The sequence below is a fragment of the Aegilops tauschii genome, chromosome 2 (assembly GCF_002575655.3).
Source record: "Aegilops tauschii subsp. strangulata cultivar AL8/78 chromosome 2, Aet v6.0, whole genome shotgun sequence".
Lineage (NCBI taxonomy): Eukaryota > Viridiplantae > Streptophyta > Magnoliopsida > Poales > Poaceae > Aegilops > Aegilops tauschii.
The window spans coordinates 320,317,017-320,333,172 of NC_053036.3; the positions used below are offsets into that span (position 1 = coordinate 320,317,017).

Genomic DNA, 16,156 nt, shown 5'->3' on the forward strand with positions numbered 1-16,156 from the left:
GTCGTCGCTCGCTTGATCTTCCTATCCGGTGCCCGGCTCTAGGTCTGCGCTTCACCCACCTCTTCTTGACGCCATGGGTTGCCCTCCGGCGTAACAGGTGGTGGGGCGGAGTATTAGGCGGCAATGGCGACAGCGTCGAAGGTGTCCATTGTGACATCAGTGATTATGAAAAAAAGATAATAAGAATAGAAGAAGTGGTAGGATTTAAAAGTCTATTATGCCCTCTGTCCCAAAAGATGGTGTGTATTAGATTTTTATTTACAGCCAAATCTTATAAATTTTGATCAACCTTATAGATTTCTTAGAATACAAAATCAATATTATTAGATTCATTATGAAATATATTTTCATATGATACATACGGAGTATTTGCTATATTGTAGACATGGATAATTTTCTCAATTAATTTGGTTAAAGTTCGTGAGATTGACTTTCAATACACGTCGTTGGCAAGTTTCGCTGCAAACTGAATTGTGTAGAACCAAACAAGCGAACCGATCGTCTTTGCCCTCTGCCGTCTACGCTCTCCTTCCAACCTCCGGTTCTTTCCCCATCTGCCGTCTGAAGTCTCAAGCCGCCCTGTTCCTACTCCGCAGAGACCTCGCCGCCGGCGACTCGGGATCTAACCCCTACACCTACACCACAACGCACTGAAGAACAAGGCGCAGTAACAGCAGAAATGGTGCTGATCCCTCTCATCCGGGATTACATCGACCGCATGCTCCAGGACATCTCCGGCATGAAGGTCCTCATCCTCGACCCCCAAACCGTACGTACGCGGCCCCCGAAACCCTAGCCCTGGCAGGCCTCTACTCCTCCCCATTTTTCTCACCAGATCCGCGGGCTCGTTCCAGGTGGGGATGGTTAGCGTAGTGTACAGCCAGTCGGATCTCCTGCGGAAAGAGGTGTTCCTCGTGGAGACGGTCGACGACGCCTCCAGCTCCAGGGCGTCCATGGCGCACCTAAAGGCAGTCTACTTCCTCCGCCCGTCCTCTGACAACGTCCAGAAGCTTCGCCGCCACCTCTCTGCGCCGCGATTCGCCGAGTGCCACCTCTGTGCGTAATTGATCCCCATTTGCTATATTCAACCCGTGAACTTGCTACATTCCTGTTAGTTCACGTCTTTTCTGTGTGTTTTACTTTGAGAAGATCAGAAGAGTTGATTGCGATGGGGATGCAAACAATTTGGTAGACAACCCCAACAAAAAGAAAACCAGCACATGAAGTTTGGGGCAAGCAAGATACTAAAGCAACTACTCAAGACTACTTGCTCTTTTCTGGAAAATATGTTGCTCACCCTACTGTCTAAGAAGTTCTTAAAGTTATGCGTAACTAGAAATAATAATATTTAAAATCAAATACAATGTAGCAGTGGGTGATAGTGTTGTGCCTTGCAGCGGGGTCTGAAAGAGGGATAAATACTTGGCTTGTCGCAGCAGAGTATTGCTGATTTTGTTCATTTATTGTTTGTTTCCTTGCAGTCTTCTCAAATATATTGAAGATTCCACAGATTCAGGTGCTTGCCGATTCTGATGAGCAGGAGGTTGTGCAGCAAATTCAGGTATATGTCGTTTATGATTGTAAATACACATTGTAATGAAGTGTTTGAGAGTTGAAAGGGAGGATGGAGTTAGTATATTAATGCTGTTTTGTTTTGCAGGAGTTCTATGCTGACTTTTGTGCCATTGATCCTTTCCATTTCACTCTGAATATACACAATAACCACATCTACATGCTTCCAACGGTGGTTGATCCTCCTGGTATGCAAAGCTTCTGCGATCGAGCTGTTGACGGCATCGCTTCTGTCTTCCTGGCTCTGAAGCGTCGCCCTGTTATTAGATACCAAAGGACATCAGATGTCGCAAAAAGGATTGCACAAGAAACTTCGGTGGGTCCACTGTCAATATTAAATATTACTACATGGAGACCATGAAAAAAAACATCAATTTAGGATTTCAGTACATGTCAATATTAAATATTACTACATGAAGCATTGTAGAGAAATCTTTTTACATGCTTATCCCAATGATTGAAACTGTTGAAAGATCACTGTCAACTACATAAAGCATTACATTTTTGTTACTCTAGACATCTTCAGGTGTTAAGTCACTAGAAAACAGAAACACTTAACCTTTATACAGTAGTGATGATGCCTCATGCCTACACTGACATGTGGTTCTTTTCGTACTCTCTTGATTATTCTGTTCATATCTGCTTTCTGTGCTGTGATCCACATCACTTATGCCCGTCCGATTGTACTTCCATTGTCTGATCTTGAAGGCACAGTTACATATAGCCTCTTATTCCTCCCAAGCGACATGTTCATCTCTGCACACACTGCAAGCTAGCCCTAGGTGGATTTTTGTGCAGTTCTTACTGAAAGCTTGAATTTCTTTTATACCTTCTCATTATTTATCAATGATCTTAAGTTACACAACGTGACTCTGGGCTTTTATTGTTAGAGCATGTTAGAATGGTTTAGTTATTCTGCACTTTGTCTTCAGTGAGTTGGAGGATTATGATCAATGAAATTTGTATTGATTGTAAGTTTGTCTCAGATAGGTATTCTGCGAGACTGCATAGAATTGTTGAACCAACAATGAGATTACGAAGGGAGTTAGTATGGCTCTGACCTGTTGAATCAACAATGAGATAATGAGAATACAACCAAAAAAGTTGTAGTTAAATTTTATCATGTAAAAGGGTGGAGTGGTACGAGTATAAGGGCAGTAGTTTTCATGTGGCATTTATCTAATTGAGTGCCTCTGGTTGGCACTATGTTACAATCATTGGTCAATTATGCATGTTGTAGAGAATTTTCATGATAAACTTCACATTCTACAAACGGCAGTAGGAAGAAGTGCAATGTATAGAAGTAGAGGAAGATTGAAAATCTTTTCTGTGCCAAAAAATGTACGCAATTCTGTATCATAATTATACCTTACTTCTGTTTTAAGGATTTTGTGATGCCATTGTGACTTCTGTTTGCAATACTTGTTGCTGAAGCACTTACAATTTGGAATGTGCAGAGGTTGATGTATGAGCAGGAAAGTGGCCTGTTTGATTTTAGACGAACTGAAAACTCTTCCTTATTATTGGTGATTGACAGAAGGGATGATCCTGTTACTCCGTTACTTAATCAGTGGACATATCAGGTACTCTAAAAGATTATAATCTGTGGCTGTTTTGAATGTACTTTTCTGTTGATTTGTTTAAAAATTTGAATTCATAGGCAATGGTCCATGAGCTTATTGGAATTGAGAACAACAAAGTTGATCTTAAGGAGTTCGCTAATGTCCCTAAAGATCAGCAGGTTGAGAAGTGTTGAATTTCTTCTTTTCATACTATGTTAAAACACTGTATGAACTTCCTTTAAATATGATTGATGTGAAATATGTTCATATAGGAGGTGGTTCTATCAGCAGTACAAGATGACTTTTTTAGAGTGAACATGTTCGAGAATTTTGGAGACCTTGGTATGAATGTCAAAAGAATGGTAGATGACTTTCAACATCTTTCAAAAAGCAGCCAGAATTTTCAGAGTATAGGTAAGTGATATGGATTTTTGCTTTTGTTGTTTCCTATGAAAGAAATGGATCACGGAGAAATTGTGTCTATTTACCTAGTTTTTTCATTTCATTTGTAATTTCACACCTTATACTTAAATATTGTCTTCTTATCCCCAACTAGTTTGATTTCTTTGAATAATTAATCTTGCTATAATATCCTTTACTATCATATTAGTTATTTGTTATTGTTACTTTTACGGACAAGTGCATCTAATGATTTAAGTGTTGAACTTAATGTGTTCCTGTCCTCTCCTTACTATGTTATGGTGTCAGTTTATATTTTAAAACATGAGTATTTTCATAAAAAAATATCCTCTTTTTAGTAGCTGCAGTTGAATAAAATCTTAGCGCTTGTTGAATAAATGGCCCATAAGCCCATAACTAACAATCCAACATGCTATGAACTTTTTTGGGGGGTGGGTAGTGGAATGCAAATACCTGTAATAGGCTGTGGGTCATAAAAGGGGACCAGGAAGAAGATATCTGTCATGTGGGGCCGCACATATGTGCGCTGCTGCAAGGTGCCTGGAGGGCAGCCACCCTGATCTCCACCCTATGGGATCTGTTCGCATTAAGCTAGGTCAGGAGAAGCACCTTACTAGTTGTTAGTTCTTACCATATGGGGAGAAAGCACCTGATTAGTAACTAGTAGTCCGTGTCAGTTTAGGCTATGTTTCTATTATGCAATGCATCCCTTATATATAAAGTGGCGTAGGCTGTAGCTTAAGGAAGATTAGGCTCCATGTACAGCAGCAACCCAGGTTGCCAGAGTATGCCACCACAGCCGTCCAGAAGCCCAAGTAACCTCGCCCTCGCCCTGAAATCCAGCACGAGTACTACTCCCTCCGTTTTTATTTACTCTGCATATTAGAGTTGACTAAAGTCAAACTTCGTAAAGTTTGACCAAGTTTATAGAAAACAATATAGACATTTACCATAACAAATCTATATGATGTGAAAGTACATTCAATAATAAATCTAATGTTGTTGATTTGTTATTGTATATGTTAATATTTTTGTTTATAAACTTCGTCAAAGTTTATAAAGCTTGACTTTGACCAAAGCTAATACGCGGACTAAATAAAAACAGAGGGAGTACCTTCGAAATCTTGGATGTGACAATATATCTCTAGTTCTTGAACATTATGTCAATGCCAGTTTGTACAATACAGTTTGTTGGTTTATAGTCTGAAATACATATGTGTTTTGTGCTTTGTTTTAAACTCTGAATGCCTGATATGCTAATGGTTGTAGATGATATGGCAAAATTTGTGAGCAACTATCCTGAATACCGAAAGACACATGGAAATGTGACAAAGCATGTTGCTTTGGTGAGCGAGATGAGCAGAATGGTGGAGGAAAGGAAGCTTATGCAAGTTTCACAGACGGAACAAGAGCTAGCATGTGCAAGTGGACAAGCAGCAGCCTTCGAGGTATTCATTTGATGCCCGGAGACTATTTCATGCCTTTCAGGGTAACTTGGTCTTGGTATAGCTTTCGTTTTGAACCCATTCTACTATTGTTGTTGCTTTGACCACTGTCATTAGCCATGTAAGTCGAATTGTGCCTCCCCTTAGAAGCAGCTTAAGGAGTTGATTTTTCTTTAGAAGAAAATTTGCATTTCTATTGCTTTGACAACTGCTATCAGCTAGTGTTCAAACTATACCTATTCTTGGAACTGCTGACCTATCTGTTGACTTGCTCATTAAGATAGAAATACATTATGTATGACAAGGCTCATTTGTCTGATCAGTTTGATGCTAGTTGAATTAATGTGTGCAGGGTTTTACTCCACGGAGAAACTGACCAGTTGATTTTTTTTGCCAATCATTGACCAGTTGCTTTTTTGCAGGCTGTTACTTCCTTACTTAACAATGAAAGTGTATCTGATATTGATCGTTTGCGACTTGTAATGCTCTATGCTTTGCGGTATGAGAAAGAGAGTCCAGTTCAGCTGATGCAGCTTTTCAACAAATTGGCTTCTCGCTCTGCTAAATACAAGTCGGGGGTATGTGAACTGTACTAGTTCTTGTGGTAGAACATTTCTCCTTGTTTTCTTCTATTGCACATGTTGCTTTATTTCTTTTTCAGTTAATGGTCTTTCTAGTTCTTCAATGGAAGCTAGTCTTTATTTGTACTGTTTAAAGCGTAATGAATTGCAGTTTAATACATCTGAAGCATTTCTTCTATTTCTTGTTAACTAACCGTCCCATAATATAAGATGTTATTACAATCGATATCGGTTGTAATTGTTAGGAATAAGCAACTTGTATTCCCATGAGGCCATAGGCCGATATATATACATGTACAGGTGTGGTACATATGCAGGAAACCCCTTATACTACGGGATAAATACAAAGGGGTATACATGACTTATATTATAACTCTAACACCCCCCCTCAAACTCATGGTGGAGGAACAACACTGAGTTTGGAGAGATAAAAGCCATGTTGTGCTCTAGTCTGGGCCTTCGTCAGGAAATCCGCCAACTGTAACTCGGAAGGCACATACTGAAGAGCAACAACCTGATCCTGCACAGCAGCGCGCACATAGAAAGCATCAACACCAATATGCTTGGTGAGCTCATGCTTCACAGGATCGCGCGCAATGCTAATAGCACCTGTACTGTCAGATAAGAGCATAGTCAGTGTAGTGACAGAAACACCAAAGTCCTGAAGTAACCACTGTAACCAAGTCACCTCTGCCGTCAAAAGAGCCATAGCTCGCAACTCAGCCTCTGCACTCGAACGGGAAACTGCAATCTGTTTCTTCGTCTTCCAGGCAATGAGAGAACCGCCAAGAAAAACACAGTAAGCAGAAAGCGAACGGCGATCAGAAGGATCACTAGCCCACGTAGCATCCGCATAGGCCTGAAGCTGTAAAGAACTGGAGCTAGGAAAGAAGAGACGGTGAGAGATCGTGCCCCGAAGATATCGGAGAACACGAAGGAGATGACTGTAATGAACCGATGTGGGAGCAGAAACAAACTGACTCAGAATATGAACCGGATAAGAGATGTCCGGACGAGTGACAGCTAGATAGACAAGACTGCCAACGAGATGACGATAACGCGTCGGGTCAGGGAGAGGATCACCATCAGTAGCACGGAGGTGAACATTGAGCTCCATAGGAGTCTCAACAGTGCGCTCGTCAGAAAGAGCAGCACGAGCAAGAAGATCCTGGATGTACTTTTCCTGGGATATAAAAAAGCCATCAGAGGTAGAAGAGACTTCAATCCCAAGAAAATAGCGAAGAGGTCCAAGATCAGACATAAGAAACTGCTCACTAAGACGGGCCTTTACAAAGGCAATATACTCGGGGTCATCCCTAGTGATGACCATATCATCAACATAGAGAAGAAGAAGAGTCCGGCCACGAGGAGAAAGGTGAATAAACAATGCGGGATCATGAGCACTTGCTGAAAAACCAGCAGTAGTGACCACAGAAGCAAAACGCTCAAACCAGGCGCGAGGGGCTTGCTTAAGGCCATAGAGAGAGCGACGAAGACGACACACCATGCCATCAGGAACAGAATACCCAGGTGGTGGCTGCATGTACACCTCCTCACGCAGCTCACCATTAAGAAAGGCATTCTTAACATCAAGCTGAGATATAGACCAGTGGCGTGCAGAGGCAACGACAAGAAGTGTACGAATAGTGGTCATATGGGCCACAGGAGCAAAAGTCTCGTCATAATCACGACCATGCTCCTGCTGAAAACCACGAGCCACGAGACGAGCTTTGTGACGCTCAAGAGAACCATCGGAGCGAGTCTTAACCTTGTAGACCCACTTACAAGTGATGGGACGGACTCCGGGAGGAAGAGAAACAAGATCCCAGGTACCAGTGCGTTCAAGAGCAGCAATCTCCTCTGCCATCGCAAACTGCCATTCAGGATGAACAACAGCCTGACGGTAAGAAGTCGGCTCAAGAACAGCAGCACCAGCGGTGGGAAATCCAAAGCGATCAATAGGCGGACGAGGACGAGAACGCAAGCCATAAGTAGGCTGAGAGGAAGAGGACGACTCATCCAAGGAAGCATCCACAGGCCGTGAACGACGAGTGTAATGCTGAGGAAGAGATGGAACAAGAGAAGGAGGAATCGCCAAGGTAGAATCAGGGGGAGGCGACGAAGAAGTCACCGGAGATGAAGGTGTAGAATCCGGTGACATGCTAGGTGAGGAGACCGGGGAAGATGGTGGCGGTGAATCGACAAGGGGTGGAGAAGCAGAGGGAGTGGGACGAATAGGCACAGGCGCAACAGGAGTGATAGGGGAGTCAGGAAAAGTGAGAAAAGAGATATCCTCCACGGAAAAGACCGAGGAAGATGGGCGTGGGTAAAAAGGACGAGACTCATCAAAAGTCACATCTCGAGAGATACGCATCCGACGACCGACAGGATCCCAACAACGATAGCCCTTATGCTCATCACTGTAGCCTAAGAAGACACACTCAACAGACTGAGCGGTCAGTTTGGTGCGTTCGCGAGGGGCAAGAAGAACATAGCAAACACAACCAAACAAGCGAAGCATCGAATAATCGGGAGAGCGATCAAACAGACGCTCAAAAGGAACACCACCCTGCAAAGCAGCAGATGGCTGAAGGTTGATGAGATAGACAGAAGTGGAGATAGCCTCGGCCCAAAAATGAGGCGGAAGAGAGGCGGCGATCATCATAGCACGAGCCGTCTCAAGAAGGTGACGATGCTTGCGCTCAGACACACCATTCTGAGCATGAGCACCAGGACAAGAGAACTGGGCAAGAGTACCCTGCTCAGCAAGGACACCACGCAACATCTTAGAGATATACTCACCAGCGGAGTCAGCACGAAAAACACGAATGGGTGAAGAGAACTGAGTATGAACCATGGCAGCAAAACGCTTATAAATAGACAACACCTCACTATGTGAAGTCATGAAATAAAGCCATGTGTAACGAGAAAAATCATCGATGAAAATAATATAGTATTTATGACCACCTTTCGAAGGGAAAGGAGCCGGACCCCATACATCAGAATGGACTAAATCGAAAGGACGCTGAGACACTGACTCACTATGAGAATATGGTAGCTGAATCTGCTTGCCAAGACGACAACCCTGACACTCTAAAGAGACATCTCCTGAGACAGACCCCAGAAGACCTCGACGAACTAAAGACGATAATCGAGAACCACACAGATGACCAAGTCGATGATGCCATTGCTTGAAGGAACCAGTAACAGAAGCGACAGCAGCAGAGGAACTGGCGATGGTGGTGGCAGCGGAAGGAACATGAAGCCAGTCCAACTCCCAGAGACCCTGAGAATCACGGCGGCGAGGGCCAGCCCCAACCAGAGTGTGCGTGCGACGATCCTGAACAGAACAAGAGTCAACATCAAGGATGACACGACAACCAGAATCAGTAAGTTGACCGGCAGAAAACAGATTCATGGTAAGTCGAGGAACATGAGCAACATCAGGAACAGAATAAGAAGGAGTAGAAAGATGGCCTCTACTAGCAACAGAAAGTGGAGTACCATCAGCAGTGAAGACATGAACAGGAGAATCCAGCGAGCGAAGAGAAGACAAAGCGGAAGAATGAGAAGACATATGAAAAGAAGCTCCAGAATCCAGAACCCATGGGGATGTACCTGACTGTGTAGAGGGCGGGTGCTCAGTGCGGGAATCATCAGTCACAGAACCAGCAGTACCCGTCGAGGAAGAACCTGAAGCCGCGAGCAGACGCTTAAGTCTCAGAATATCCTGCTCGGTCAAAGCAATGGCTGAAGCTGGCGAGGGAGATGACGAAGTCCCTGAGGAGGATGATCGCGCCTTGCGCAGGTGTTTCCGCTTTGTGTAGCACTGGGACTCAATATGACCATCATTGTTGCAGTAATCACAATGTGAACGGGGCCGACCTGAGCCGCCAGAAGGAGTGGGCAAGAGCGGCGGAGCACTCGAGCGAGAATGGGGCGGTGCAGCAGGTGGAGTGGAAGAAGCCCGAGTAGCGAGCACCGAGGGAACCTCCAGCAAACCAGCACCGCGTAGGCGAGTCTCCTCAGCACGAATCTCCGAAAGCGCCTCCATGAGAGAAATACGACCACGAGCAAGCAACTGAGCACGCCGGGGCTCAAACTCCTTACGGAGCCGAGACAGGAACTCGTAGACGCGATGAAACTCCAAATCGGCCTGGACAGCCTGGCAGCAGGGGCAAGTACGACAACCAGCACTGCGGAGAGAATCAAGCTGGCGCCAGATAGCAGAACTCTGTGCATAAAAGTCATCAACAGTAGAGTCACCCTGCTGAAGAGCATGCTCCTGACGAACCACAGACAGGTATAAGGCATCACCAGAGGGCTCATAGCGCTGACGAAGACAGGTCCACATTTGGAAGACAGTAGGAAGACCCAGAAACTCAGAAGCAAACTGAGGCAAAACACTAGCAGTGAGAACAGCGGCAGCACGAGCATCATCATCAAGCCACTGGGTGTAAACAGACAAAGCACCATGATACGTCTGAAGAGCCTCCTCATAAGCCAGAGCCCTCTCATCATAGGCACGATCAGCAGCCTCATCAGCAACCTTAGCCGCATCCTTGGCGGCCTGATTAGCATCCGGAGGAAGAACCAGTGGAGTCGGCGGAGTAGGGGCCACCGGAGGAACCGGACGTGGCGGACAGCAGACCTCGCCAGAAAGAACACCCCAGAGACGGATGCCACGCATGTGAATGCGCATGAAGCCAGCGAACTCGGTGTAGTTAGTACCGTCGAAGATCACCGGACAGCGAGGGACAGCGACATAGCCTGATGCAGCAGACCTTTTTTTTTTTTTTTTTTTTTTTAGGAATAAGATCGAAATCAGCAGAGGCCGAGCGGCAGGGGATCTCGATCGGAGCAGGCTAGGCGGGGGCAGACGGGCGGAGGACCGCGAGTCCTGGCGGGAACAGGCGGGCGAAGGCGGCGCCGGAGAGCTGGAGCGGCGGGAGCAACCGCACCTGGCGGGCGGGCGCGGGGCCGAGCACTGGCGGCCGCGGGAGGAGCGGACCAGCACGGGCGGGCGCGGGGCCGAGCACGGGCGGCCGCGGGAGGAGCGGACGAGCACGGGCGGCCGCGGGGCCGAGCACGGACGGCCGCGGGAGGAGCGGACGAGCACGGGGAGAGCTGCAGTGGCGGCCGACTTCGAGCGGGAGAGAGCTTCGAGCGGGAGCAGCCACGGTCGACTCGAGCGGGACGGATCAATAGCACGAGTTGCGGCGTGCAAAAAATTGACCTAGCTCTAATACCATGTTAGGAATAAGCAACTTGTATTCCCATGAGGCCATAGGCCGATATATATACATGTACAGGTGTGGTACATATGCAGGAAACCCCTTATACTACGGGATAAATACAAAGGGGTATACATGACTTATATTATAACTCTAACAGTAATAACATCTTATAGTATGGGACGGAGGGAGTACCTTCTTGCTGGCCAATGGACTGAAAGTGCTGATCCATTGTTTGCTCTGGCTACAGCCAATATGATATTGATTGTTTTCTGAATTCTAAATACCAAAGTTGAAGCAGCACAAGGTTGTGGAGGAGCAACTCCACCTTGCTGGTACAAAGTGTTGAAGGAACTACTTCAGCGTGATGTGCTCGATATCACTCTAGGGGCGATAGGCCGATATGGCTGCATGAGTGCAATACTAAAACTCCTAGAATACAAGATCTAAGATCTTAAGATAAGAACATGAAGTTCTTTTAAGTGTAACTGGTACGTAGTTTGAGTTCTATACCTAGAGGAGGTGAGGGCTTCTATGTGGCTTTGTGAAGCCTGACTCTAGAAAATATCACTTAAAGGTCAAGACATCTCAGCGTCTACTCATAGATAGAAGACTCTACTCGAAGGGAGTATTACTTAAAGGTTAAGAAAACAAATACAACAACATATGACTGAAGGACCAACTTATCTAGAATGGAGTAGAAATATGTAGAAGTCAATTCGATTTCTGTTTTTTTTTCTCTACTGTTCCTTACAATTATCCCATAGTTCTTTGGAACTTGGCCTTGAGTTATCTTCATAGAGTGCTTGTTCTGGATGGTAGAGAGTCGAGTCTGCAACATTGAATGTGTTGGATATACCCATCTTGCTTGGAAGATATATCACATAAGCATTATCATTTATCCTCTTTAAAATAAGGAATGGGCCATGCTTTCTTTGTCCAAGTTTCCTATTGAACACCTAAAGGTAGCCTTTCTTTTCTGAGATGTACTATCATCTTATCACCTTCATAGGAGGAGGATTTCATCCTCCTTTTGCAACCAGATAACCGTTTGTACTTCTGATTTTGTGCTTCCAGAACACTGCAATTTCTTTGAATAATCCATTGTAGTTATCAGCAAAGTACAATGCTGATTTTGAGTCCCCCTTGATGGTAGCTTCACCAGTTCCACCACATGTGTTGGAACTTTAAAGAGAAAATAACTCCTGGTTGGAGTTATTGGAGAACTCAGCAAAAGATAAAGCAAAATCCCATTGTTCCTTTCTTTCCGCACATATGCAACAGACCAGATTACCCCAAAACTTCTGCACCATTTCTGTTTGTGGATGTACAGTACTAGAAGATTTTAATTCAGTGTTGAATTGCGTCCACCAAGTGAGCTAAATGCAGCAAGAAACTTTCTATCATGATCTGAGACGATTGACCTTGGAAAACCATGAAGTCTGAACAGTGAACACTTCATGGAAGAGTAGTTTTGTCACATGATGAGCATCTGTTGTCTTGCGGCATGGAATTAAATGAACCATTTTAGAGATCTGTTGGCCACCACAAACAGATCAATCCCTCGTCCTGTTCTTGGCAAGCCCAAGACGAAGTCCATGCTCCATAGAGATGTCCTCCCATGGAGCAACAGGAACATGCAAAGGCATTTATAACCACGTGTTTTGGACCTAGCCTTTGCAAGTTTCACATCTGGGGCACCTTTGGACAAACTCTCCAGCATCTCCTTTTAGTTGTGACCAAAAGTAACGATCCTCCAGGTTAGCTAATAGTATTGTCGCGCCTAACATGGCCACTAAGATAACTTAAATGGAGCTTTCTGATCAGCTTGTCACATAGGGTGTGTTTGGTAGCTGTTCTCATCCTAGCATGGCTGTTCCCCTTTGGGACATGCTGAGTACATGCAACTGCTGATGTTTGGTAGCTCTGTATGTGCTGAGACATGCTGAGTTGAGACTTTGTTTGGTAGCCTGCATCTGGTTAGACATGCTGGGCTGAGACTCTGTTTGGTGGCCTGTATCTGAGGTAGATGTGGTTACCTCCTCTTAAGGTTGTAAGGATACCACAATAGTTACAAACACATGATAAAGAAAAATTGTGTGCACAATTAAATTGAGTTTTTGGCGCCAATACAACATTCAACCAATATTTCAACTATATGTAAATATGAAAAAAAAACATATTCAACACTGAACTAATAATAGGCATTACAAAAAGGATAGAATAACACAACATAGGATCAATTGTATTAGCACATCTGAAAATAAGTTTGCATGTCTGAAATTTATCAAATCTCTGAAATTTATACATATACATACTACTTTACTAGACAGTGCTCTATCTCTGAAATTAGCACATCTATGAAACTAGTGTAATAGTGCCATGGTGTCCTACGACTTTGTACAAAATTGTGCTCTGCACAATGGCCGGAAGTTCGAGCGTACGCACACAGCAAGCACAGACGGCTGGATCCATGCACGTACGGCACCGGCGAGCTTGGACGGCTGCGAGCAGACAAGGCGTCGACCTAGGGCAGCGGTGACCTTGGACGGAGGCAGCGACCAGGGGCGGTGAGGGAGAGCTTGGATGGGGGCGGCGGCGATGGTCACGGGGTGGCAACCAGGGATCCGGCGACTGCGCTTTGGTTCGCCATTGTTGCCAGAGAGGGAGAGAGAGTCGAAAGAGTGGCGGTGGTCATGGGGGGATTTTCCGTTTCGGGAGGTAACCGTAGCTCATGGTGGGTCGTGAGGAGATTTTTACGGAGCCCTGAGCGAGCATGGCTGAGTAGCGAACGTCCATCTAGGTGTTCGCAAGTGAGCATGGCTGAGGGCCCTTTTTAGCATGAGTTGAACTTAGCTGAGTGCTCATAAACCCTACCAAACAGTGAAAAGTAGGCTGGATAGGGAACTTTTAAGCCCATGCACCATCCATGCATCCTACCAAACACACCAATAGTGAACTTCTTGGGATGCACAGAAGATTATTCTTGAAGAGATAGTCATCTTGCACCAAATAATTTTCACCTGATGGCTGGCCCCTAATGTGCTTTACCCAAACATGGCCAAAGTCTTCGGTGGAGGTCCAGGTCGGAGCAGAGAAGGGTGGCGATGGAGGGTGCGAGGGGAGCTGGTGGGAGGGGTGGCCATGGAGGCGTTAGCAGCTGCTGAAGGGGCGACACTGGTGGAGCCTCTCGCGTGTGGCTAGATAAGGCCTAACATGGACAGAATATTCAAACTGCAAAATCCGAGGCTTGATGTCTTGAACCCAAGACCTCTTAGCTCTGAGACCATATTATCATGCACCGAGTAGAACCAAAAGTCCGAACTGATGGAGAAGGTTGGGCAATCCACATATATACTTAAAACAGTTTTAGCGATAAGTTCTTATATTTTATATCTTCATTTCACCATATGAACTCCATTATACAGCAGATCTCTAGAATCGATGGTACACATGGTTCTTCAGATTCTAGGAAATATAATTTCTGTAAATCAGACTATGCAATATTCCTTGAAGTGAATTAAACATGATGTTAATTGGGCTTGAATACTATAAATTACCTTTGTACTCATGTTTAATGAACATAGTTAATGGGATCTTCCTCAGTTATTTGTTTTGTTATTTATACTACAGGCAAAAGATGGAAGTAGTCAGTTGTACTCCCTCCACCCCAAAATTCTTGTCTTAGATTTGTCTAGATACGGATGTATCTAATACTAAAACGTGACTTGATACATCCGTATTTAGACAAATCTAAGACAAGAATTTTGGGATGGAGGGAGTATTTTATTGGAGGTTTGGGTAAGTCTAATCTGTGTCACTACTTCTCTATGCAGCTTGTTCAATTCCTGCTTAAGCAGGCTGGTGTTGACAAAAGAACAGGCGACTTGTACGGGAACCGTGACCTATTAAATATTGCTCGCAACATGGCTCGTGGACTTAAGGTCGACACAAAAGTTTGTCCCCACAGTTATGTTACATTTGCGTAGCTTGTTCCTTATGCGGTTATTGGTTGCAGGGCGTTGAGAACGTATACACCCAACACCAGCCTCTGATCTTCCAAACAATGGAAGGAATTGTCAAGGGGCGATTACGGGATGCTGACTATCCACTTGTTGGCAACCATTTCCAGCAGGGCAGGTTGGTAACATGTGCCGTGTTAAGTGTCTGTGAAACTACTTTCTGTAATTCACTAACTTGGTTTATTAATGGACATGTACAGTCCGTCCTTGAGCACATCCTACAAAATAAAGCTCAATCATTGATAGGGTACACTTCAGCTTTTGTTTAGTTTTCAAAATGCAACGGGCTAATTTATAGAAGTGATGGCACCCCACAGGCCTCAAGATGTTGTGATATTCATCGTTGGTGGGACAACTTATGAGGAAGCAAGATCAGTAGCCCTTTATAATGCAGCAAATCCTGGAGTTCGTTTCTTCCTTGGAGGTTCAGTGGTTCTAAATTCGAAGAGGTATGCACTGTTAACCATCAGTCTCCTTGCAATGCTTCATAGTGTGATAACCATATTTGGTGTTAGATATTTCCTTATTTTATTTTTACTTGGAGCGGAATATTTGGATTACAATTTTTGTAGTTGGTTTCCATAAAATTAGATTTAGATGAGAGGGGTCATGACTTGATGGTGTTACCGATGACTTTGCAGATTTCTTGAAAACCTGGGGGAGGCACAAAGAATATCGAAGTCTAGCACTCTATTATGAGCATGCTGTTGTCCCTTCCTGCTCGAGGCTTGCGAGAATGTGATAATTGATAGTTTCACTGCATATATTCAGAGAGAATGCAATTTGTGGTAATCTTTGTAATGTATAGCTTTAGCTGTTAGTGCAATACCACAGCGTATCTATAGAGGGCTCAGCTTCTGTACATTTCACATTTGTTGTGATAATTTTTTACTATCCAGTTCCAGTCCAGTTGACACGATCAAGAAGTGGACTATACCGAAATCTTTTCTTGTCTATTCTGATGGAGCACCACAGTGTTGTTGGGGATCCTGGAGATAAGTGTGTTTAATCCCCTAAATTATTAGGTTTGGGACACATTCCCCCCTAACCCTTCTTTTAGGGGAGATACACATCAGGTTGAATTATTATGTTCAGTTTGGGCTTGACCATCTGTCTGGCAACGTCGTGTGCTCCGTGGTTGTGTTGTGTTAGAGCATCTCCAGTCGTTCGGTGCCCCCCGGGACTGAAATATTGCCTTTTGGGGGCAAGCAGACGTTTTTTTCACCGTGGAGGTGGTCGGGTTCCCCACCGCCGCTTCAAGTTGGCCTCAGACGCCGTTTTTTGAAATACAAGTTTGGCTAAATTTTGAAGAAAATGACA

The 16,156-nt window shown here is 44.6% G+C and overlaps 1 protein-coding gene across 2 annotated transcripts; it reads left to right on the forward strand.

The window, feature by feature from the left end:
- The first annotated feature begins 440 nt into the window (after positions 1–440).
- Positions 441–15,792, forward strand: LOC109771950 (vacuolar protein sorting-associated protein 45 homolog). 2 transcript variants are annotated; one of them, XM_020330646.4, is made up of 13 exons: positions 441–769; positions 855–1,056; positions 1,482–1,561; positions 1,661–1,888; positions 3,030–3,155; positions 3,233–3,313; positions 3,407–3,548; positions 4,824–5,002; positions 5,422–5,577; positions 14,651–14,758; positions 14,833–14,954; positions 15,154–15,285; positions 15,478–15,792. In XM_020330646.4, the coding sequence occupies exons 1-13, from the start codon at positions 680–682 to the stop codon at positions 15,533–15,535; spliced, it is 1,704 nt and encodes a 567-aa protein (XP_020186235.1). In that variant the 5' UTR covers positions 441–679; the 3' UTR covers positions 15,536–15,792. The 2 variants fall into 2 exon arrangements, with proteins under 2 accessions (XP_020186235.1, XP_040254837.1); XM_040398903.3 differs by having other exon boundaries at positions 497–745.
- Positions 15,793–16,156: the final 364 nt, after the last annotated feature.